We start from the raw sequence: 25,129 nt of genomic DNA, 5'->3' as shown, positions 1-25,129 counted from the left end.
AAAAAAGCAATGCACATGCCCCTATAAAGGCCGCTGTCCACAATGATTGTTATACCACCAAAACGAGGGATAGATGAGCTTTCCAACGATGGATTTTGAAACAAATTTGGAGCACATTTGGTGGAGATATCGCATTTTGAACTCAGCAATTTTTAGGGATTTTATCGATGGATCAGCAGGGAAATTTGTCGATCGGCTTTATGTGCAATTTTCAACCAGAGCAAGTATGCATGAAAATTAGTCTACGAGGACTATACGAGTGCAAGTAAGTTAATTTGTCTTATGTGTTTACGATATCCACTTGCACATTTTTGCCATCGTGTCTCCAGCGTCGGCATTCGTAGTTTATTGACTATGATTTCGCTTTATTTCGTTAAATGTCACACAAATCCTTAGAAATTTTGCGGGGGCGAATGGTAGATCATAAACGTTCGCAAGTATACATGAAATTCATTTACTTTATTATGATCTATACATATTTTTCCTCGTGGTATAATAGCCTACCAAGCTGCAGTTGCACAATTTTACTTTCTGTACGTCTTCAAGAGATATTCGCTTTTCAGTTGCATGTTCCATATAAACGCTTATAAATGTTTACATCCCGATCCGGCTGCCAGATGGCTCGAATTTGATTGCGCAATAGCCAATGTCTCGCATTTCTAGCGATGATCCACTGTCGAAGAATACTCGCAAATCGTATAACTGATTATAATTGTGTTTGCTGTGTTTATTCGATCTGAAATCAAAATATACAGTATAATCTACTTAACTAAATCAATTGCTAAGAAAAACGAAACAATTAAACCAAACGAAGCGAAAAACTGACATAAGGCTGTAACAGAGTTACTGTATCGGAGTCGTACAGTCCAACCCAGTCAATGTCATTGTACTCCCGGTTCAGCCGTTCCATTCGCTCCAGTTTCAGTCTCCTATTTCTTCTTCTCCTTGCGCATTTTTATCTGGGTAAGGTGCTCAACATACTCCGCTACAAGCTTTTCGGGGACAATGTATTTATCTGAAAACCTAATAGCCTCACTGTCCCCACTGACTAGTTCACTTTCCTCAAACAATCGCTTAATCTGAGCTCGAGGCTGGAAGTCATCCGGCTCACGGCCATGGGTGGGAGTTGCACTCCAAGACAGATAATGGAAGTTTGTTAGCTTGCCATAGTCGGGATATGGTCGTCGAGTTGGAAGTGGAGCGCTGGTAGTCTCATCCTTCTCGCAAAATTTACAAAGTTTGCCACTTATCTCTTTACACGACATTCGTCTATACTCAATATAAAGCTCACCTTTCTGACAAAATGCTATTTGAGGACTCAGTATATTCGCCCTTTGGGTTCGGGAACCACCCCAGATCGTCATCTTTCCACTTCTCTGGACTTGTACTTTCACTTGTTCCCGCACCCGATGTGCCACCAACAGAGTCAGAGGAGTAGCGGGCATCCTTTTTAGAATGGCGAGTCGGCAAACAGCCACAATAGCCACAAGTTGCTCTATCTGACCTCATGAAATTCTGGCATTCTCCACAAGCGCATTTCCCTTTTTCTATTCCTCGCATATACTTGCCCATTTTCAAGTTTTCATCGTTCAACGCCACGTAATTAACTGCTTTGTGCGCAGACACGGTTATGTGAGCAACACTTCCGGTCAGTTATTTCCACTTCCGGTTGTTTTTGTCTTGGAGGAGGTGGGGGGAGGGTCAGATCCTTTTGTTTAGGCATTTATGAAGGGTCATGCATTAATCCAATTTGGAAAGTGGGAGGGCCACGACTTTTTTTTGGCAAAAATTTCTAAAATACCCCGGCCCAACCCCCCCCCCCCCCCCAATAAAAAACGTACCATCCCTAAGCTAAACATAATCCGCTTCCTTTTTGGGCGTGTGAGAAACTACCGCAAGTTCCGTAGCCAAAAATTCTTATGATACTTCACTTACGCCATTGGGTAAAATATGGTCTGGACTGGACTGGACTATTTTTTTGGACGAGTTTTTCGACTATTTTTTGGACGATTTTTTTAACCATTTTATAATGGGGAGGCACACCTTTAGTACCCAGGGAGGGGTGGGTGCACTCGACAAGTACTGAAGGAGGAGCGGGGGAGGAGTGTTATTACTCAGGGAGGGGTGGTAGGTGGTTCTAATTGTAAACACTACTGGCTAATGGAACTTTTACTCCATCGGTTTTTCGACTGACTTCTCCTACATCAACATTTTGCGCTGGGCCGCGACGTTTCTTTAATTTTTTAGCCATGCGAAAACAAAACTGCCACGTAAACACTGGACTTTAAGAGCGAATGTTACCAACGGTCAAACATTTGGTGGCAACAGCCAAAAAATCGATTCGGCTCCTATTCTCAAGTTAGGTAGGCCCCCGAGTAGGCCTTATGGTGAAGCAAAGCACTGCATACTTCGTTTGGCTGAATATCTATTTATTTTCGAGAAAATAGATAATAACTGGATTTCGACCAAATGCCGCTTTTGAAGCTCAAAATTTCAGACAAATCTCGGAGCGTCCCGCCACGAATTGAAAACACTTGGACCGATAAAAACCACCAAATCTTGAAAAACAACATCAATACATATATGTTCACAGCAATTTGAGCAATTCTTGATCGTTTATTTACACAGTCTAATTGAATTTAACCGACCTTCTTCTAACAAGATTAAAAATAGGTCAAAAGTAACCCGATATTTAGCTATGTGCTATAACAAATAATCGACTGAAAATCTGGCTTTTGGAAGGCGAAGTGTGGTTCTTTTCGATCTCCAAAGGATTTTTTGGGGAAATGATTCAGTGCGATTAAATCAAATTTTAAAGTTGGATAAAATGAGCTGATTTGACGATGCCGTCAGTTGTTCGAAAATGTTCACATTCACACACAAACTCAATTGTTTTGCATTTTACATCCAATCTACAGCTTATTTAACATAATATGGTCTTACCGTCCATAATACTGTATCACAAAAGGGGATTGCAGTCCTAAAATTGTTGCATTGCTCCCTCAATAGCAATAGAACTTGGTAGGAGAGTCAACACATCCTGATAATAATTGTTTACAAAGTTTATCTCGGGGTTTCTCTATACCCATTTCGTTGAAATACTTCGCGTAAGAGATCTTTGTTTAATTATAGGTCTACAACCGAACCGTGAACCAAATGTAAGCGGAATGTTGCTAGTTCAGAAACATGTTTCTCGCGTGCAGAACAACGCGCTTTAATTCAAAATGAGGTCTACTGAAAAACGCAAAAATGAAACACTAGACTATCAAGCACGTGGCTACAGGAACTAAGGTCGTGTGTTACATATACGAAACAGGAGCAAACGATTATCTTACTTCGATCATAATTTAATGTATCATAATTGAATGTTTCATGGTACTTCGGGGGATAAAGCTCATTTTAGAGCAAAAAAATAGAGCGAAAGATCTGCAAAGGGCATAGCCCATCATACATCACTGCCGATGTGCGACAAAGAAAAGTGTAGTGTTTGAATATTTGTTTATTTAAAGGAAGTTTTACAAGGGTCAAACCTGGAAAACCACAATTTTCGCTGAAATGTTTGTAAAAGCCAACGTTCAACAGCTTTACATTCATACTACTTCTTCTCCAGAGACTACTGTGCCTTGTTAAAGGGGAACGCAGGGGTATTTGTGAAGTAATTTGGCATTATTGGCCTGTTTATTCTGTTTCGATTTCTGATAACCTTTTTTGCTGGCTGTTCGTTTTGACCTAGTTATATTTTCTGAAGTGAGAGCGAAAACGCGATTAGAATTCCGCCATCTTGAAAGCTAACTGCCTGCTCATAATTGGTCAGCGTGTATTCGTGTGACGTCAAATCGTCAAGAAATATGATCCTGGCGAGACTCGAAGGTGTGGACTTGTTTAGTGTACATGCGAAATATGGATTTATCCGAGTCTGCCCCTATTAACGATAGTTTTAACGACGAAGAAAGTGCTACAAATAGATTCTCCATTCAGCCTTATCAGTTTGAGCCACGCAGGAACTCAGATAAAAGCGTGAGCGATAACGAGAGCATTTCGGGCGAGGAAAGCGAGGAGGAAAACACAAATCCGCGACTGGAAAATTCTGACTGGTATGTAACATGCGACTGCGATGTTTTCATACAATAATGTGCATGTACTGCTTTCAGTGTATTCGTACAAAAAGAGAATGAATAAAAGATACTTAACTCAGGTGTGTACCCTTATTTTTGGTATCTTGTTTTATTTGGCTCTGTAGTACGACTAAGTAGACGATTCATTTCATGCAGTGTGTGTACGATTCAAAGCTTTCAGTGTCGCTTTCGAGGTCAAGATTGTAATAGTACTGACAAGATCTAAGCGGTAGGATCCCAAAATCCCCGTTCGGACCAGCGTTTATTTTTCCTTGTACAAACTACGTATAAGTAAGTGAATACTTTATACACTGTCCATACCACTAAAAATACGTAATCCAAGAGCCTAAACACATTTTATTCCCTGAGACAGCGTCAGTTTATAATTTTTTTTAACCGCGGAGCATTTTCTAAAATCTAGGTGTTCGTGTGAAAACTGCCAGGTTATGGGAAGAGTGGAGGCCTGTATTTGCTGTCAGGAAATAGCGGCAGTGAAAAATAAAATTATTGCGGCAGTAACTAGTGGTGAATGTCAAGAGGAACCAAAATGCATTACGCAGCATCTAGGTTTTCATCCAGTTTGCATAAACAGGTGGGTCCTACAGACTACCTGATATCAGTACAAGCAACAGTACAAAGATCCATACGATGGCCCTGAACATAAATTATTTCGACATATTGCTTACAGACAGCTGGCTCGGTGGTGCTGGGGAATACTGGGCAAGGAAATCAGGATAGTTCTACCATCATGTGCAGTTATGTGTAGACGAAACTTTTATCTTCCACCAGGGCCAGAAGAAGAGTTTGCCTTTGAAGGTTTTCGATATGCTGACGAATGATTTGATGAAAAGTTTTATCTTATAAACTAAAGCACTGACATGATGTACATAGTTGTACAATAATATATTTTACAATCCATTGAACCCTTCTACAAAGGCCTGATTACAGAATAAGAAAATTAGTTATTTTTGCATTACTCCTTCCAATACTCTGTGATATGCTCCATTTGTTAATTCGTTAATTTTTCTTTAAATATAATTGCCGATGATGAACACAAGTGCTTCTCTCAACTATAGAGATTTGTGATGGAATATTGTATTGCATTCAATAACGTAAAGTAAATCAGTGAATTGATTATTAAAGAAGAGCTATCTAGTTTCTCCTACTTTTATGAACAACCTCCGGGCTCCTTCTGACAACTTTAAACTAGTATGTCTTTGATATATAGTTTTTAAACAGAAAATTTGAACATATATGAGAATCCCTTTGAGTTAAATCACCAAACAAAAACATTCTTTGTGGCTTTTAATTTACATATTAAATCTTGAACAATGGTTATCAATGATGTCTGCCTTCGGAGGTGTTGGCTCTGCGGCTATATTTCTCGGTAAAAGAACAGGTATTGGTTGAGCAATTCTGTTTCCCGCTTCACATCGTTGAACAACCCGAGCGAGTAAATCTCTCAAATATTCGTAGGATTTCTTTTCAATTACGGGTTTTACAACCCATCGCTTGTTTGCCTTGGGAAAGCAAAGTTTGTAGCGTGCCAGGCCTTCCTGTGCTCCAGACTTTATTACAGCTTGTCTACGGCCGGTGTTGTGATTATTGTCAATAGCAGCAAGCTGGGTCCTAGCAGCCATGCCCTGGTATGAGAAATGCTCACGTGTCTTCGTGCACCCAACAACTCCTGCTCCAAGGGAAGGCCCAAGTAGAAGAATCCTTTCCAAGCGGGACACTCGGGCCAGTCGCACGTCCGAGTTTGGGCGTTTCCTTGCGTCTATCGAGTGGTCAGTGGTTAGCGAAGCATCTAACTGCGAGGCTAAATTGGCGCTGTTTACGGATTTCATCAAAATTGGTCTCCACCACTTAATGCCGGTTATACATGTCAGACTTCACCTGAATGATCCCCCGTGGGTTACTGAGCGGTTCAAGAACCTCATTAAGCTCTGTCAACACGCCTTCCACAATGGAGACAGGGATCAATACCGGCGATATCGAAATGACGTCAACCGCACGCGTAAGTCACTTCGCAGTAAATACTATGCAAGCAAAGTGAATAATTTAAAGAACATCAAGCCCTCGCAGTGGTGGAGCGCAGTTAAACGAATCGCCGGTATGAATCCTGCGTCATCTTCTGAAAGTCTCCTTTCCAACCTTCAGCTCGGGGACAGTTTCGATCGCCTAAGTGACGTTGAACTAGCTAACGCTATCAACGCTGTGTTCTTAGAACCCATGAAGCATTACCAACCCCTATACGCTGTCCCTACTGTAGTGGAGGACTCCGATATGCCTTTAATTACGGAAATTGATGTCCTACACGCTCTAACCAATCTAAACCCGAGGAAGGCAGCTGGACCTGACGACATCGGTGACTGGCTTTTGAGGGAATATGCAGTGATTCTCGCACAGCCTATTACATCTATACTGACCGCGAGCTTTAGAGAACAAAGGCTTCCTGCCTCTTGGAAGCTTGCGGACGTGGTGCCTCTCCCTAAGCAAAAACCCGTGGTAGATGCTACTAAGCACCTGCTTCCTATCTCCTTGACGCCCGCTATCTCTAAGGTTGCGGAAGATTTTGTGGTACTCAGATACGTCAGTCCAGCGGTGTTGCAGATCATAGAACCGAACCAATATGGCGGTATTCCAAGATCCTCCACCTTGTACGCTCTGATTTCCATGGTACATAACTGGTCACAAGCCACTGACGCCACAGGCGCAGCTGTTAGAGTGGTATTTTTCGACTATCGTAAGGCTTTTGATCTTATTGATCACAATTTGCTGGCCAGAAAGATCGAAACCTTGGACATGCCACGGTGGGTTCGCGTCTGGGTGCTGGATTTTCTGTCAGACAGGAAACAACGTGTCAGGTTGTCATCAGACTGCAGGTCAGAGTGGGGCTCACTCCCCGCCGGGGTACCACAGGGGACCAAGCTTGGTCCCTGGTTGTTCTTATTAATGGTCAACGATCGTGAGGTCGACGCGTTCACTTGGAAGTACGTAGACGACACGACTATCGCCCAAACGATACCACGAGGTTTGACCAGTGATGTACAAAGCGCAGTTTCCGCTGTTGAAGCGTGGTCGATCGAAAATAGGATGGAACTGAACGCCGATAAATGCAAGGAGATGCGCATTGACTTTAAAAGGAACACTCACAATTTTCCACCAATTGTGATTAATGGCAAGGAACTATCAGTATCAAACAGTGTTAAAATCCTAGGAGTCACTATTAGCTCAGATTTAAAATGGAACGAACATATCTCAGAGTGCATTAAGAAAGCGAACAAGCGCCTTTATTTTATTGTTCTTCTAAAGCGCGCCAACGTTCCACTGAGCGTCATTATAAATTTTTATTGCACCGTGATAAAATCTGTTTTAGAGTACTGTGCGCCAGTTTTCCATCACGCGCTCCCACAGTATCTTAGTGACGACATTGAACGTGTGCAAAAGAGAGCGCTCTCCATCATTTGTCCTTATGCGTCATATTTCGAATGTTGGGGCAGGTTCGACTTAGTAACCTTGCATGCGAGACGCGTGGCTCTGTGTAGCAAGCTTTTCGAGTCTATCACGTCATGCCCGGATCACAAACTCGTGCCTGTCTTACCTCCTAAGAGAGAACACAGATATAATCTAAGACAGTCCAGGGCTTATGCCATGCCCCGTACACATACAAATCGTTTTAAGAACACTTTTATTCCAAGTATGTGTACATAAATTTTTTTTTTTTAGACTAGTTTGTACATATTCATATATAGAGAGTTTTTCGCATTTATGATTTTGTTATAATTTCAATTTGTATTTGGAACTCATTTATTCCTAGTTCTAAGTAATTGTGACGCAATTCAGTCTACGGACTGCCATGTTCGATATTCTAATAAACTATCTATCTATCTATCTCATCTATCCAATACATAAGCATCATGGAGTGATATACCTCTAATCTACCTGTGTGGCAGAAGTCAGTAATCTTAGCAATATCCTTCAACAATTTGGTGTTTAGGACCACTTCCTCTATAGCTAAGAAAGCTTGACTGTTTGGCTTAAGCCAACAGACTTTCTTGGCTTCAGAGGGAGAAATTTGTTGATGACAGCATTGGTGGAAATGAGTATTTCCTGACCAGATGTGTTTATTACAGATGTGATTTAAGAGTGACTTCCATTTTTCTTGAAGAGCCAAAACATTACCAGTGCAGGTTGCAGCAGACCACCATAGGTGGTTTGAGATTGATTGTATCCATGGTGAGAGGTCCTCACATCCCCTTTGATTTGCCTTATGAGTCAGCTTCTTTACCACCCACTTGAGAGATGCCACACATCATATTGGTGTTTGATGTTTGGGTGATCTTTGGCCATGGAACTGGTGATAGAGACATGGCGATCTGTTGCAATCCTACTGATGGTGATATCTTTTCCTTCAAGCATTTCTATGTACTTCGTAAATCCTTCTTTCTCCATTGCATTAGAAGATGTGACCTCAGTGACCTGAACCACCTGAAATGCCACCACATTACCAGTGTCCTCATCCATAAAAGTGTGAGTGCCATACTTTGCAGAATGGCCTGGACTGTCACAGCGACCGTCGCCATTAAGATTAACAACACCCCTGGCAGTGAGAATCTCAATTTTCCTCCTACTTTCAGCTTCCCATGCCTCATGAATAACAGGGAACAAGTACTTTTTCTGTGTGTCATAAAAGACACTTTCACTGAAAAATTGAAGATTAAAGCATGATGCCCACTGGCTGATTGCAGTGAAAGTATTACCTGTAAACTAAATAGCAGCAAACAACAATAGATTTCCCAGGGGTTTCCGTTTCACTACTAGCTGTGAATCCCACTTTACTGTATGGCCACTGTTACAACTCAATTGAACTGATAACATGCTACCAGTTGTTTTCCTTTCACAATCGATTATTATATCTCCACAACTGGGGCACCTTTTCAGCAATTTATTTATGGACGACTCAAAGACAACATATTTCTTTTCAGAGTCAGGGGTAATGTAGTCTCTCTCGGTCCCAAAGAAGCTCACATCTGGAAAAAAAAAAACCATTTCTGCGTATCTCGGAACTCCAAAAACGCTTCGAGTAACCATTGCACCAGCTGACACAGCAGACTCGAGTGCGAGTCGGTATACCTATATCAAATACTTGCATTTTGGAAACAGTGGCTTTGAAAAATCAACTCAACTAGTTCGTTATTTAGTATTCTTGCCCAAGAAGGTAGCCAAGTAGTGATCTATCTCCCTCAAATATGGTCGGGCCTAAAGCCATCAATGCTTTATATGGCGAAATATTATAGAGCGTGGCTGATGCGTAATGAAAAATTTGACATAAGCCTGTTGTCTGGTCAGACCAGAATGTTCACGCCCATCGGGAAAAGATTGACATCTAGATTTAACCAGAAAAAAGAAAGTAAACAAGCCCATGTTGTGCCTATCTCCTTAAATCTTTCCTTCCAAGATAATAAATTTAAGAAGTGAATGACTACTTCTTATAGAAGTCCAAACCCAATCAATGCATCATATGGAGATACATTATTGAGCATGGTTTGATATATCAGAAGAAACTCTGCGCCTCGAACTATAGCCTCTCGTTCACCCCAAACCAAGCTTTGCACTAAGCGAGGGACAAATTGTCATGGAATGTATGTCAGCAGGAGGAGAGAATATGGCTGCTCGGCTAAGAACTAGGTCAACTTCGTCCTCTGGCCCGGAAAAACCGAGACCAGCGGAATTGCTCTCAATCCGCCTTGAACAGGCAAGAAGAGGTATAATTACTGTTTCCCGTTTCCTGGATCGTCTGTCGAAGTCACAGTGTACTCTTACTATAGTTTTGAACGAGCAGCAGATATCCTTATGAGGACAACGACACGCAATGCTGTTGCCGAGTTGACATCTTCTAGTTCCTCTGCAATTCATTTTATTAGTAAACGAAAATGCCAGTTTCAAGGTAATTTCTGTAATTAATCAAACAATCAATGGAGATTAAAATAGTAAGAAGAGGAAACAAATACGATTCAATTTTCAACGTCTTAAAAAATACTTGTAAATTATTTAAAATCCTTACTTCTATTCGAGGCAATTGTCATCTATACCGGTTCCTTCTTACACAAAGTAAGCACCAAGTGTTTCTACAGATACTCAGTGTGGTTTCAGCGATTAACGATAAAAACACCCCTCTGAGTTTCCGTTTGGTAGGTTGACTGTAACTCATTTTGAATATTACAGACCGTCAACAGAAGAAAATTTAGTAAGAGTGCAGGGAAGTTGAAAACTTGTCAACAGTAAAATACAGTAGTATTGTAGCAAGGAGAGGTTTGAATCACCGAACTTAGTTTATCCATCGTTCTTTTTGTCCTAAAATGAGCTTTATCAACCTAAACAATAATTTACAAAATAAAAATATGAACTCAATAAGGATCGGGGTTAAATAATTGTTTGCTCCTGTTTCCTTTATGTAACACTCGACCTTAGTTCCTATAGCCACGTGCTTCACAGTCCAAAGTTGTATTTTTGCGGAGTTGTCGATTGCTGTGGACCATAATTTTGAATTAATTAGCGTTACTCCGCACACGAGAAACATGTTTCTGAACTAGCAACATTTTGCCAACATTTGGTTCGTGGTTTAGTTAAAGACTTATATTTAAACAAAGATCTCTTGCTTGAAGTAATTACAGCCTCCTTTTCAACAAAATGGAAAGAGAGAAACCCTGAGATACGCTTTGCAAACAATCATTAGTAGGAGGTGTTGACTATCCACAGGCAGCCCAAGCTCACTGCTAGAAAAGCGGACGTGACTCTTAACGTGTTGCGCAACGTTTTATATTTATAAAGGTTTGTATGGGATGTTATCGGGTTGCCTTAAAAGAGAGGAAAAAATGTCTTGTTTTGAAATAAAATGGGCTTACCTTATTGCTTTGTTGTTTTCTTTTTTGATTCCGAGCGTCTCAGGCCCTTTTGAAGCGTTTTCGGCGAGTTAGCGCTATGTTGGTGTTCAACTGCTAAAAGAAAGACAAGGCCGGAAACCTATTTTAGAAGTGTCCGTCGCCCGAAGCGAATAATTCCGCCAAAAAATTACCACCAGTCTCGATTCCTCCAGAAAATCAAAGCAGAGATGTTGCAGTTTCATTTCCATTCACTCGATTCCCAATTCCTCTCACAGATCTTTCACTAGCGATGCTTTTATCTCCAGATCGATCGGCTTTCCAATTTCGAATTTGGCTGCTTGAACCATTTGCGGCCCGTTGGCCGATCGCATTGTTTTGATCACACATTTCCATTCGATGTTGATTGGTCGATCAAAACAATGCGGTCTTGACAAAACCTCTCGAGGGGGCCAGGGGAGCTAACTGGTTTGTTTGTCGACTGCAGGTCGCTGGCTACCCTCGCCGGGCTTATTTTTGTTACCCAACATACTGTGCTCATGATTTTCGGTCGATTATTTTGTATAAGCACATAGTTAAATAACAGGTTGCTTTTGACCTATTTTTAATCTTGTTAGAAGGAGGTCGGATAAATTCAATTACGTTGCGTAAATAAATGACCAAGAATTGCTCAAATTGCTGTCAATTTATGTATTGATGTTGTTTTTCAAGATTTGGTAGTTTTTATCGCTCCAAGTGTTTTCAATTCGTGGCGCGACGCTCCGAGATTCGTCTGAAATTTTGAGCTTCAAAAGCGGCATTTGGGCGGCGAAGTTCAGCTTTTATCCATGCATTTTCTCGAAAATAAATCGATATTCAGCCAAACGAAGTATGCAGTGCTTTGTTTCACCATAAGGCCTACCTAACTTGAGAATATGAGCCAAATCGATTTTTCGGCTATTGCCACCATATTTTGAAAATGTGCGATTTTTGGCCTCATTTCCTCTTAATTCTTCTTGAAAATATCGCGTTTACAATCCTCCACTGTTGAGTTACCAGTCTGGCATGGGTTATGCGTGTGCCTTTTGAGTCGACTTGTGCACCATCAGTTTTCCTTTGTGTAATTACCAGATTTATCTATCTTTCTTTCGTCATTGACGTTATCAGACGAGATCACAGAATTTCCGTTCCTTGGCCCTTGACTTTAGCCGCAAATATAGAATTCACAAGCGCTATCGCAATTTTAACGTTTGTACTTTTATATGAAATCATTTTTGGTACAATCGTACAAAGCAATATTCTCTGAGGTGTCTCGTTAACACAGACCTCGCAAACGCACACCGCACACCGCACACCGCACACCGCACACCGCACACCGCACACCGCACACCGCACACCGCACACCGCACACCTTGAAAACGCACACCTCGAAAAACGTGTATACAGTGTGTAAATTACCAGATTTATCTCTCTTCCTTTTGTCATTGATGTTATCAGACGAGATCTCGGAATTTCCGTTATGCGAAAGCGAAAGTGCCAAGTAAACACTGGACTTTAATTTATATTTAAAATACTGCGTTTACGATCCACCATTGTTGAGTTATCCGTGTGCTTTTTGAGTCGACTTGTGTATGCACTATCAGTTGCTTCACGTTTTCCTTTGTGTATACGGTATGTTATTACTGAATTTATCTATCTTCCTTTTGTCCGTGATCTTATCAGACGAGATCACAGAATTTCGCATTACACCGAAATACCTAGTTAAACAATAGAGTGTTTCTGTCGAGGAACTATCGGCTGATAGTTGCCCCGCGGAAATTTGATGTTCTTAAAACAAATATGCTAGTTTCAAGAACATCAAATTTCCAAGGGGCAACTATCAGACCGATAGTTCCGAGATCTAAACACTCTATTGTCTTTATTGCTCACTACTAAATTTTCTTCCGCGCGCCAGTTGAAAAACAGTCAATAATTATTACGATCGAGTAAAAGGTTCTGTCCTCGTGAACCGGTTCACAAGAGCCAATACAAAAGACCAAACAATACACAATAGCTAACCGATAACTCCTAAACAAAGAAAGAACAATGGTAATTCCCTTGTGAACCGGTACACCAGGACAGAACCGAGTAAAAGCTCCATTAACCAGTAGCGTTTACAATTACAACCACCTACCACCCCTCCCTGAGTAATAACACTCTTCCCCCACCCCTCTCTCAGTACTTGTCGCCTGCACCCACCCCTCCCTGAGTACTAAAGGTGTGCCTCCCCCTCATAAAATCGTCCAAAAAAAATAGTCCAGTCCAGTGCAGTCCAGTCCTTATCTTGCCCTATGCCCTTTCGCGGGCGGAAATTTGAGGGACATCGGTCGACTTTTGTGGAATTTATCGGCTATCGAGTGGCGACAGTTGGTGTTCGGGACCGGTTGAATTTTTCGGCCTTGCCGTTTTGCTAGATACAGTTGACTGGTAGCACCACAGCGTTACAAAGAAAATCGCCAAAACAGCGTTAAAAGGACCATCGGCGACAAAGCGACTACGGAAAAAGTGTAAGGGGACGTCATATTCCTCGCTTTTATTCTCTTTTTGAATTTTATCTTCATTTTTTTATAATTTTTCGATTACAATCCGTTATCTATTCCTGTTAATGACCTTTATTCCACAAAATCACACACAGCACGCTTGGGCCGCCTGTGATTTCCGTAGAATAAATTGTTATTAAATTTGGTCGATTGTTTTGGTTGGCATTTGGGGAGGAAACTGCAGACCATCGCGGAAGTTCGTCGGGAGTAAAAGTTAAGCAGCCAATGTTTACGTTTTATACCGCATTAAAGAAGGAGCGAAATTGTTATCTGCGAGGTGTTAGATTTACTATGAAAGTGACTAGCGAGTCTATCATCACCAAGAAAAGTCTGGCTCTTATCTCATTTTAAAAGACGATTTCACTCGTTGAGCCAGTTTCCTGCAATCAAAAGATACTCTTCTTATGACTTATTTTTTAAGATTTGAATTAACAGCATGAGTTTCCCTTGTAATATACATTTGTCAAATTGATCGATATGTCGATAATTTAACAACAACAAACATATGAAACATATGTATGAACTGCGGTTATGAAACGTATATATGCACGATCCTTCGCAGTAAAGCAATATTTGAGCAATAGTGAAAATCAGACCTGAAAAAAATTTCAGGCCTGTACGGGCCTGAAATTTTTTTTTTTGATGGCCTGCTTCCAGTTGGCTTGTTAGCTCAATTGGTAGAGCGCTGCACGAGTATCGCAGAGGTCAGTGGTTCGAATCCCGTACAGGCCTGAAATTTTTTTCAGGTCTGATTTTCACTATTGCTCAAATAGTGCTTTACTGCGAAGGATCGTGCATATATACGTTTCATAACTGCAGTTCATATATATGTTTCATATGTTTGTTGTTGTTTGATTTATCATCTACGGGTTTATGTCGAATTAATTTGATGGCCTGCTCCCAGTTGGCTTGTTAGCTCAATTGGTAGAGCGCTGCACTAGTATCGCAGAGGTCAGTGGTTCGAATCCCGTACAGGCCTGAAATTTTTTTCAGGTCTGATTTTCACTATTGCTCAAATAGTGCTTTACTGCGAAGGATCGTGCATATATACATGTCGATAATTTGTTCAAACAGTGCATAAAACCGGTCACCCTAGCCAGCAGAATGAACGGTTTTCTTGCGTTTTTCCGGCGAACATACACAAAGGTGAGGTAAGTGCGCGGAGAGAGACACGCTCCTCCCCCCGCGCACGTCTCACTCCTCGCAATCAACCCGTGCCTGGCCTCCGTCGCCTGAAAAATGCAAAAAAAATGACGCTTGTACTGCAGGCTACTGCAAACTACCTGTGTATTGTGCAGTCTCCTTACCCCGTCGCCCCTGAGTACCGACCTTGCTTTGAGCAATCGAGAGCTTCTTTACTTGATCAATGATCATTTCCATTTATTAGCGTGACCTTAAAGTTTGATTTTGGAGTGATCTTGCAAGGAGAAATTAGGTACGTAGTCACTCTAAAGAGTCAAGGAAAGTTCACCGAAAGGAGTAGAGCAGTTCTTTTTGAAATATAAATGATTTTTACAGAAAGTTTAGTCGAAATTGAAAAAAGGAAGAGCGCTTCCCTGGCAACAGTGTAAAAGGTATTGTGATCTTTTATCTTCTCTGTTTCACACGTATGGTGCCAAGTCCAAAGAACATATAGATTTTGAAGTTTATCATTTTAAATGCACAACGTATAAATGCACCATTTTCCTCGTTTGCATAATACAAAAACTGAATTGTTCTACACACATTTAAAACGCTCCTTTTTTTACTAGCCCACTAGGTTTTTCCACTGGAAGTATAACAAAGCACTTAAATGTCTGGTCTGGTGGTCACAGTTCGGGGAACAGTTAGTTTACGGTTTTCTCGAGGGGAGAGTCAGATAAATTGTATTCGAAAATTTGAGTACATTTATTTACACTTGAGCGTCACCCCTGAAAACATGGCATTGTGTCTAAAACTATGAGCTTCAGAACACAGCATCTTATAAATCAAATCCTTAATAGTGCAGCCGACAGTATTCAGGCCACAGATATCTATCTCTTACTGAACTGCCCGTCAAGGGAATTTTCAATAGTTTCAGTCATAATGCCGGCATTATACTCGATGCTCTGACAATATGCCCAAAATCCTGCCAGTATATTTGATCTGACCCCACCCGAGAGCTTCAATGTCTCCCTCGACTAAGTCTAGGGAATCATCGAGACTCTCTGTAAAACAAAGCTAACTGTTTTCCACCGCTTGCAGGCGGTGCTTTGTGTTTTCAAGCGTGAGACTTAACGCGGTGAATATTTGTCGCCATATTTGACAGGTGGAAGATTTGGGACGAGTGAAAAAGCGAGGGGGAGGGGTGGGGGAGGTTTTTCTCTTTCTCCCCCTCCTTCTCCCCCTCCCCCTCGCTAAGTCACTCGTCCCAGATCTTCCACCCGTCCAATGTGGAGACTGAATATTCGTCGCGCTGATTCTCGCGCTTGAATTGAATGCAAGCAGGCTACTTGGGAACAGACATTAAGTTTTGATTATTTACAGAGGTTCTGCACCCTCCTGAAGTGGCGTGTCTTAGAGTCAAATTTTCTCCCAAAACATCTGTTTTCCTAATGTATGTCAGTTTGATGAAATGTGTCAAATGGCATTCAATTATAAAAAGTTTTGCGCGTCCTGCATTGTACGACATCCGCTTGAGTTAGTTTCAGTTGACACCTGAAAGACCATACTGAGGTGAGTATAACGTTAATTATTATTTTTTTTTTTGCTTCAAGATCTTCCTTTTTGTAATTTTTTTTTTTTTTAATGGTCTTTTATGAGAAACATTCTCCATTTTCTACCCGTAAGAGACGTACGAAACATTCTTCTCTCGCAGTGTTCTTGTCTTGACTTGCATAAAGCTGCAGGGATTCTGGTTAGAATTAGCGTAGCCACCATAGAGAAGACTTGCGGGGTATTTCTATAAGCGCTCATTACCTTAAAACTCCGTTCTCCACAAATGTAGCCGAATGAATAGAAAACTACGTCGGCTTTGAATGCAAATTTGTTGAGCCAACAGTATGTGAAACGAAACAATTTCAAAGCTCAAGGTTTATATGTTTTTTAATCGCCTTCAAAAACACATGGATATTTAACACCACGACGAAAAGCCGAGTCCGTTTGAAATCTATGTTACTCGATATCTAAATGCCTCGATATCTAATGCCACTCATATAACAGTTTTAAATTTCATGAATGCGCAATCATCACGCCACGGACATTGGCCACAACATCTGTACCTTTGCTCGATTGATCCAACAGAAATATAGAACTCAACTTGAGAATGATGCTCTCTTTTATATATATTTTTTCTTTCTCTCTGCGGGAAGCGGTTGTCTGTTCATTCCTTTGTTATGGCAGTATGTCAGACATGAGGATATGAAAAGCGAGCGCGCATAACACTGGATCAGAAGTTACAGTAGTAATTTTTTTCTTTAAGAAACACTTTTTGGCCCAATAAAAGTCCTCAGCGATGTGTGTTAGAACAGCTTAGCTTAATTCAGCAATTTTGCAATTAAAAAAAAGAAAAAATCTTGAAGATGCCGGCTCTTTTTCATCGGTCGGATTTCTGCATAGCGCTAGACCTGCTGACCTTCTGGGATATGGAAGCTATTTCTTCCCAGCCTTCCACCTTAATCTACTTTTAACATTCATTCAAATCAATGTGTTTCCGTGGCTATCGTTTACTTTGGAAGACATTTTATGCCAGATGTTCGTGTTAATTAACGAACGGAAGAAATTTTGATCACTCCTAACTGAAGCCAGCCAAATGCTAATTCACCATTTGCCAAATCAATCGGCTAAATTTTCCTGTCGATTCGAATTAACGAAGAAATTTCAATCGATGGGTTATTTGAAAATGGTTACCAAATCATAAAAAACTTTCGTGTAAACTTTCCCAAGGTTTATACGAAAGTTAGGTTTCTTTGTAACCTAACAGTTTGCCCCCATATGAACTTTGTTTCGAGCCTAAAGGCTGTTTACTCGAGTGACACGAGTGAAGGAGAACTTACAAGACAACATCAAATGTGTTTTTAAATTATTTTACAAACAAAAGATCGTACTTTACCTCTGCGCTACGATATTTCCGTCGCCCCGAGATGAGAAGATCCTTGCGCTACGACGGAGGATTCTAGTGCGCTGTTTGCTAACTTCACTCAGAAGTTCCAACGATTAATTGCAGTAATTGGGATCAAAAAGTAAAACAATTATAACGGTGGCCGAATATTCAGTTGCGAAATGCATCCGGATTTTAAAGATGCAGTTTTCATGTTGTTTCAGCCGCGGAGATGTTAGAGGTCTTATCATGATGAGATTTGAAAGATTAGAGGAAACAAATTTATTGGTTCATATTCGTATGGTTTACCTTATACCGCCAGCTCAAACAAAGTCTTCGGTCATGATAAGAAGAACTTGTACTTTGTTTCCCCTTAGCCTGATCATATGAGTAGCACTGACACTTAATTTCCAGTCAGCCAGCCGAACCGTCTTAATGATAGATTAAGAAATATTTTTAAATTCGATCATCATTCCTAGAAGGATGTATTAAAATTGTCGTGGCCGGGCTTGTCAGGGAATGCATACATGATTCAGGTAATTTTAACTGTTAACCGTCAAAGTTCAGGATCTGTTTTTTTTTTTTTTTTTTTGTCAGTTCAAAGAAAAGGTGCTCAACTTTTAAGAGACACCAAAAAATAGGGGAGCGATGGACGGCCATCAAGGACGTAATCTACGGTGGCTCTTAAGGGCCATCCACCTACAAACATTTTCATGACTTTATCGCGCGATAAGTTTTGCTAAGTCCATTTATTCAAAAAATTTGCAATCAACATTATCGCGCAATAGATAAACTTATCGCGTGATAGAACAACTTATCGCGCGATAGAACAACTTATCGCGCGATAGAACTACTTATCGCGCGATAGAACAACTCATCGCGCGATAGAGTGTTCTATCGCGCGATAGAACAACTTATCGCGCGATAGAACAACTTATCGCGCGATAGAACAACTTATTGCGCGATAGAACAACTTATCGCGCGATAGAACAACTTATCGCGTGATAGATCAACTTATCGCGCGATAGAACAGCTTATCGCGCGATAGAACAACTTATCGCGCGATAGAACTACTTATCGTGCGATAGAAAAACTTATCACGCGATAGAGTGTTCTATCTCGCGATAGAACAACTTATCGCGCGATAGATCAACTTATCCCGCGATAGATAATATTATCGCGTGATAATTTTATTACTAGCTCCCAGAGCCCCACGACCATTAGCACGTGGTCACATCTATAGCAAGATGGCGGACCAAGTTTCGAAGGTGAGTAATTGTCCACGAAATAAAGACTTTTATTCTAGATTTTTCAGCAAGAGACGGTAATCTTTGGATTAAATTAAATTATATTTCTATGCTATCTTAGTAAGTGGGGTTAAAGATATGAGAGGGACTTTATTGCTATATATTTGAAAGATTGTTTATGAATATCAGGTGTAGGGATACGTTTTTAAACTATATAAGGTGTATAAGGTGAAAGATTGTTTATGAATATAAGGCGTAGAAAGCATAGAAATATAATTTAATTTAACCCAAAGATTACCGTCTCTTGCTCAAAAACCAAGAATAAAAGTCTTTATTTCTTGGACAATTACTCACGTTCGAAACTTGGTCCGCCATCTTGCTATGGATGTGACCACGTGCTAATGGTCGTGGGGCCATGGGAGCTAGTAATAAAATTATCGCGCGATAAGATTATCTATCGCGCGATAATATTATCTATCGCGCGATAAGTTGTTCTATCACGCGATAAGTTGTTCTATCGCGCGATAAGTTGTTCTATCGCGCGATAAGTTGTTCTATCGCGCGATAAGTTGTTCTATCGCGCGATAAGTTGTTTTATCGCGCGATACAGTGTTCTATCCCGCAATACAGTGTTCTATCGCGCGATAAGTTGTTCTATCGCGCGATACAGTGTTCTATCGCGCGATAAGTTGTTCTATCGCGCGATACAGTGTTCTATCCCGCGATACAGTGTTCTATCGCGTGATAAGTTGTTCTATCGCGCGATACAGTGTTCTATCGCGCGATAAGTTGTTCTATCGCGCGATACAGTGTTCTATCGCGCGATAATGTTGATTGAAAATTTTTTGAATGAATGGGCTTAGCAAAACTTATCGCGCGATAAAGTCATGAAAATTTTTGTAGGTGGATGGCCCTTGAGAGCCACCGTAGTAATCGCTGCACATGCAATGTTCTTCAATAAAAGTACGTGTGTGAAGCCGTACATTATAAAGAAACCAAGAAAACAACAGACTGCATTTACAAGGAGTTCTCTTCTTTCTTCCTTCCTTTTTGTACCAGAAACAAATATTCGACAGTATATCAACGATGGTCAACTCATTCTGGAGAAGAGACACAGCCAAGTTTGTCTTGTTACAAGTTCTTGTTACCAATTCTCTATTTTGTCTCTCATCAGTCACGGGTGGTGCCGCAAAATGTAATACCAAAACAGGTAGGTATTTAACCTCTTACCCAGGTCTTTTTCTTTCCTTTTTTTTTTTTTTTTATTATGAATATAATGATCAGTAAACCCTTTTTTTAATTGTTGACACTTCATTCCATGAGAGAATTTTACTCACTGAATTCTGTGCTCCGCAAACTTACTAGTGATCTACCGGTTGTTAAAATTTGTGGTTTTTAAATTTCTTTCCTCGTCCAGTTATACCTGAAGTTAATATCTCCTCAAGTCCGCCAGACCGCACACAACCTATCGGAGCAGCCATAAGTCTGATTTGTGAAGCGAGGCCAAAGGCTGTTGACAAATTATATCCCAGGAGATTCGTCAAGTTTATTCAGTGGTATGATCCTAATGGGACGCCAATAGGAGTCAAATGCCTGCCTAAGCAACCACTAAATAAACTGAGTTGTCCGTTACTTCTTAAGAATCTGACTGAAGAAAACTTTGGGAACTACACTTGTGAAGCAGAAAATGACTATGCTGGATACTGCAGGAGAAAATCAATCGAAATTCGTCGTAAAGGTGAAAGAAGGAAAATTCCAAAGCAACTAAATTTGGGTAGGGTAAATGTCTATCATCATTATTTCTCAGTTTTCTCTACCTACATCTAAGGTTGTCGTAAAACGGATTTTCAACTGGCCTTTTAACAAAAGTGGGTACGAAAATTAGGTAATAATTCAGGTGTAATCTCTCTGATTTCTAGCTTGATTATCTCTCTATCCACCCCTTTCCTTCCCCGGCTTTCACCCACTTACTATGATACTCTTGACTGGTTATTTTGCAGTAAACTTAAGTTCGCCTGAGACAACAAAGGCGCCTCGTTTTCTTTTTCCTGAGATTGCTGAAAACCCAATGAACCAAAGCGTTTTCATTGGCTCCAATGTAACTTTCAACTGTACTGCCACGGGTATTCCTACACCAGCCATCTCGTGGATGAAGAACAACGATTCTTCTGAGGTAACATCCAATGTGAGGGCAAATGTCCAAGGCGACAAAAACAATCACAGTCAGTTGATAATAACGGAAGTAAAGAAGGAAGATAGTGGCAGATATCAGTGCGTTGCAAGCAACAGTGCAGGCGAGAAGACATCGTCAGTGGCTTTCTTGCACGTAGAAGATTTTGGTGAGACTCCCTTGCATTGTTTAACTTTTTTTCAGTTTTATTCAGTTTACTCTGGCCAATAAAAATGGCATTTACCACGTCTTACCTCTTCTCCCTCCAGCACCCCTCCCATCCTTGTTAAGTATCTTATCAAGTTTTTTTTTGTCCTACCCCTGAATGCAAAGTGCGTAACAAGGGGTAGTTTGCCCCCTTCATTTGGTTTTTAATGTTATCAATTTTTTTTTAGTCCTGATTTAAAGATGCACCTAAATTCAAATGAACAACACCGGAGAGTCACAATTTCTCTATGGTGTAGCCTGACTATCACTTTTTCCCCCATTACCCCCCCATTCCCCGACCTCCCCCCCCCCCCAATACCTACCCACTACTCAGGGTTTTCGCACCAATAGTCCATTTTACAGTTGTGTGCTTGGTTGCCAAGCCTTTGAACGGGAGTGAAGCTAGAGATGACCTTGTTATGATACAAACCTTGCTGCCTTTCAAATGTAAATCACTTTGTTATCATGCTAACTAGATACAGGTCTCTATCACAACAAGGTCATCTTTAGCCTCACTCTGAATCAAAGGCTTGGCAACTAAGTACACAACTGTAAAATGGCCTATAACAATACGACTCTTGACTGTTTATTTTGTAGAAAAGGTTAGTCCGCCTGAGACCACAAATGCGCCTCATTTTCTTTTTCCTGAGATTGCTGAAAACCCAATGAACCAAAGCGTTTTCATTGGCTCCAATGTAACTTTCAACTGCACTGCCACGGGTATTCCTACACCAGCCATCTCATGGATGAAGAACAACAATTCCTCTGAAGTAACATCCAATGTGAGGGCAAATGTCCAAGGCGATAAAAACAATCACAGTCGGCTGATAATAACGGAAGTAAAGAAGGAAGATAGTGGTAGATATCAGTGCGTTGCAACCAACAGTGCTGGTAAGAGGACATCGTCAGAGGCGTTCTTGCACACAGAAGACTTGGGTAAGACTTCCTTATATTTTTAACAGATTAAAATGGCAAAGAAATATGTAATAAAAACTAAAATTTTTTGAATCGTTTCTGGGATTTTCCGAGGTTTAAATATCTTTAAATCCGACGTTTCGACCAGTTTTACTTGTCTTCCTCAGGTTGTTTAAATGTTGTCAATATGGCGGATTGTTTAGTCTTTCAGCTTGATGACCGCACATGACGTTTCGTGATTATTACACGACGTTTAAACGATGTCAGATTGCGCGGGAAACGTAGTCTGACGTCTGTCAAGTACTTCTACTTTTGTGATAATTCACTGCCTATTACAGTCTTTTTTCATGATCAAAGAAGGAGTTTAAGACTTGTTTCCATGTTTCAACCAGTCCTAAACTCCTCCTTTGATCATGAAAAAAGGCTGTAATAGGCAGTGAATTTTCAACCAGTCCTAAACTCCTTCTCTGATCATGAAAAAAGACTGTAAAAGGCAGTAAATTATCGCAAAAGTAGAAGTACTTGACAGACCTCAGACTACATTTCCCGCGCAATCTGACATCATTTAAACGTCGTGTAATAATCACGAAACGTCATGTGCGGTCACCAAGCTGAAAGACTAAACAATCCGCCATATTGACAACAATTAAACAGCCTGAGGAAGACCAGTAAAACTGGTCAAAACATCGGTTTTAAAGAGATTTTAACCTCGGAAAATCCCAGAAACGATTCAAAAAATTTTAGTTTTTACAAATATGAGAGGTGAAAGTTTCAGGAATACGAATATGTAATAGATTCCAGATACCCAAATATTTTTCAAGATCCCTTGAACCAAAGCCCTGTTGTTGGTTCTAAAGTAACTTTCTGCAATGCTACCGGTCCTCCCATGCCAACTGTAAAGTGGATAAAGAATAGTGATTTATGGGCTGTACAGTCCAACCCAAGCCTAAAAGTCATTCTGCGCGGGCGAGAAGTCACGCGTGTTAGCCCTCACGCGCACGTGTAAATCGCCCTCTCGCCAATCGCGAACTAAGTAAGCTGAACGTAGTTAGGCCTTTGAAGAAACAGAAACTAGATGATCTCCATACGAAGTTGTCAGAAATTATTAGCTAGTCTTTCGGTTAAATCAATCCTCCGTAGTATTTTCATCGCAGTATGAATATTTTGTTGTCACTTCCCTTTTAGAATCTAAAATGAACCTAGAAGCAGTAAAGGAAAAATGCTCAACTTCTTCCCAGATTAGTGTCACTATTTTATCTTGCGCTATAATTGCTACCTTCATCGGTGGAATGTGTGTGGGGTTTTGCTTCAGAACTATCAGACGCCGTGGAAAGGTATGTATAAGTGCGTGAATATCTCCTTAAAATTTCTAATTATCAAAAGGTCTTCTTTTCAACGGTCGATTCCTAGCACACCTTACCTCCCCCTCATCATTCTCCTTCCTCCCCCCCCCCCACCCCCACTGCACAACCTCCTATTGTCAACTAAAATGTGAGATCAGTGGGGGTTTTTCGCGGGGGAAGGGGAACAACAAACGCGATGCGTTGAAATCAAGTATGGCCGATTGCGTTTCCAAAGCTTTCTTTCTCGGCCCCCTCTTATGCGACCGACAGATGCTGACCGCTGACAAAGAGAAAGTGGACTCGGGGAATGATATAATCCTTTGGTCAAGGTCAAACCTAGCCCTCCTTCTGAACAGTAAAATGCACCAACAAAACTAACAATTATCCTTTCACTCCATCAGGAAATCCCTACGGATCCCAGATTGGAACTCGAACGATACTCTCCACTTCAGGAGATTAAGTCTCGTATTATGACTTCCTTCCCCTGTAAGGGAACCGTGAAATCCGCTCAGTGATTCTTAGAACGTTTTTTTTTTTAGGTATTAAAACATGCAAAAGCGGCCAATAATTTAGCAAAAAATATGTAATAGATTCTCAACATCAGGGAAGTCCCTTCACCTGTATTCTCCATATTAAATAATTAATGAGTCCTTCCTTCTTATATTCTCAATATTGATTTCAGTATACTTTCGCATTTGCTGACAGATCACTTTCTATACTGCAAGCGAACCAGAAGAGGAAAATAACGAATTTCAACAGTTCAAGTTGCGTTGATTTTCTGTTTCTTGATCAGAAACAGAATCCTAGCTTAGTGCTTATAACTTAGCATTAGTTTGCTGTGCATATGAATACAATGATAGATAGGGTCTTTCTGGTTTCCAGAGGAGCCGTAGTGTGTTACAAAAGTGCCATGGGCGAAAAAGTCGCCTGTGGTTAACTGACCCTCTAATGGACTAACAACTCCACGAGGGTGGGAGGGAAGGGGAAGCAGGTCGCCTCATTCTGGAATGAAACCGGCAGGATCTGATGATGTTCTCTTGGTTGCAAAGTGTCACGGTCATAGTCAGTCGACTCATGGGCCGACTTTAGCTTTCTTTTACACTGCGCTTAAACATCAATTCTTGATCGAGTAGTACTTACAGCTTGCATTTGCCTTACTGTAAAGAATCGATTTTTCTGTAGTTCAGAGAGAAACTTTATTGCAATTTTTAAATTCCAAACTCTACTATGATTTGACTTGATGATGGGTTCTTCTCAATGTTTTAAAATTCGCCACGTGCCTTTATTATTTATTGCTGATTAGAAAGAAACAAGCCAGAACCGAAGGAGAGACGAGAATTGACGATGTTAGTGATACACAGGACATTAAGATAATTGAATAAGCAATTGAAAAGTAAATTTCTAGGTTTATAACCTGTAAATTTTGAAACTATAGATTTTCTTAGCACGAAATACATTTTGTAAAGTAGCTACGAGTAGATTCAATTGATGATGATCATTTGTTAATTTTTGGAGCTAGAGCTAGAATGCAAGTTAACCATTAAAAGCGGTATTTCAGGAATTTCCAGCAACTGTTAGTAAAAGTACGTAGTGGTCCCTAGCCGTATAACGCCTGTTTTTTAGAGAGAGCCAA

The 25,129-nt window shown here is 40.7% G+C and overlaps 2 protein-coding genes and 1 pseudogene across 4 annotated transcripts; 2 read left to right on the top strand and 1 right to left on the bottom strand.

Annotated features, from left to right (window-relative positions):
* The first annotated feature begins 42 nt into the window (after positions 1-42).
* On the top strand, positions 43-25,057 carry LOC148741445 (protein sax-3-like). 3 transcript variants are annotated; one of them, XM_088761196.1, is made up of 7 exons: positions 43-265; positions 19,921-20,071; positions 20,279-20,635; positions 20,862-21,200; positions 21,836-22,174; positions 23,339-23,487; positions 23,898-25,057. In XM_088761196.1, the coding sequence occupies exons 2-7, from the start codon at positions 19,948-19,950 to the stop codon at positions 24,009-24,011; spliced, it is 1,422 nt and encodes a 473-aa protein (XP_088617322.1). In that variant the 5' UTR covers positions 43-265; positions 19,921-19,947; the 3' UTR covers positions 24,012-25,057. The 3 variants fall into 3 exon arrangements, with proteins under 3 accessions (XP_088617322.1, XP_088617327.1, XP_088617332.1); XM_088761201.1 differs by having other exon boundaries at positions 45-265; positions 24,202-25,057; XM_088761206.1 differs by having other exon boundaries at positions 46-265; positions 20,279-20,599; positions 24,202-25,057.
* On the top strand, positions 3,901-4,954 carry LOC148741447 (uncharacterized). The gene is made up of 3 exons (XM_088731827.1): positions 3,901-4,094; positions 4,537-4,707; positions 4,804-4,954. Exons 1-3 carry the CDS (start codon positions 3,901-3,903, stop codon positions 4,952-4,954), a joined length of 516 nt encoding a protein of 171 aa, XP_088587953.1.
* LOC148741446 (uncharacterized) lies at positions 5,054-9,167 on the bottom strand (annotated as a pseudogene).
* Positions 25,058-25,129: the final 72 nt, after the last annotated feature.

This window comes from Stylophora pistillata, chromosome 1 (genome assembly GCF_964205215.1).
Source record: "Stylophora pistillata chromosome 1, jaStyPist1.2, whole genome shotgun sequence".
In the NCBI taxonomy this organism is placed as follows: domain Eukaryota; kingdom Metazoa; phylum Cnidaria; class Anthozoa; order Scleractinia; family Pocilloporidae; genus Stylophora; species Stylophora pistillata.
This window is presented reverse-complemented; position numbering and strand designations above follow the sequence as displayed.

Coding starts and splice junctions, on each gene's coding strand:
- LOC148741447 (XM_088731827.1), top strand. CDS start 3,901: ATGGATTTATCCGAGTCTGCCCCTATTAACGATAGTTTTAACGACGAA. Junction 4,095..4,536: donor CGACTGGAAAATTCTGACTG/GTATGTAACATG, acceptor TCTAAAATCTAG/GTGTTCGTGTGAAAACTGCC. Junction 4,708..4,803: donor CATCCAGTTTGCATAAACAG/GTGGGTCCTACA, acceptor TATTGCTTACAG/ACAGCTGGCTCGGTGGTGCT.
- LOC148741445 (XM_088761196.1), top strand. CDS start 19,948: ATGGTCAACTCATTCTGGAGAAGAGACACAGCCAAGTTTGTCTTGTTA. Junction 20,636..20,861: donor TCCAAAGCAACTAAATTTGG/GTAGGGTAAATG, acceptor GTTATTTTGCAG/TAAACTTAAGTTCGCCTGAG. Junction 21,201..21,835: donor CTTGCACGTAGAAGATTTTG/GTGAGACTCCCT, acceptor TTTATTTTGTAG/AAAAGGTTAGTCCGCCTGAG.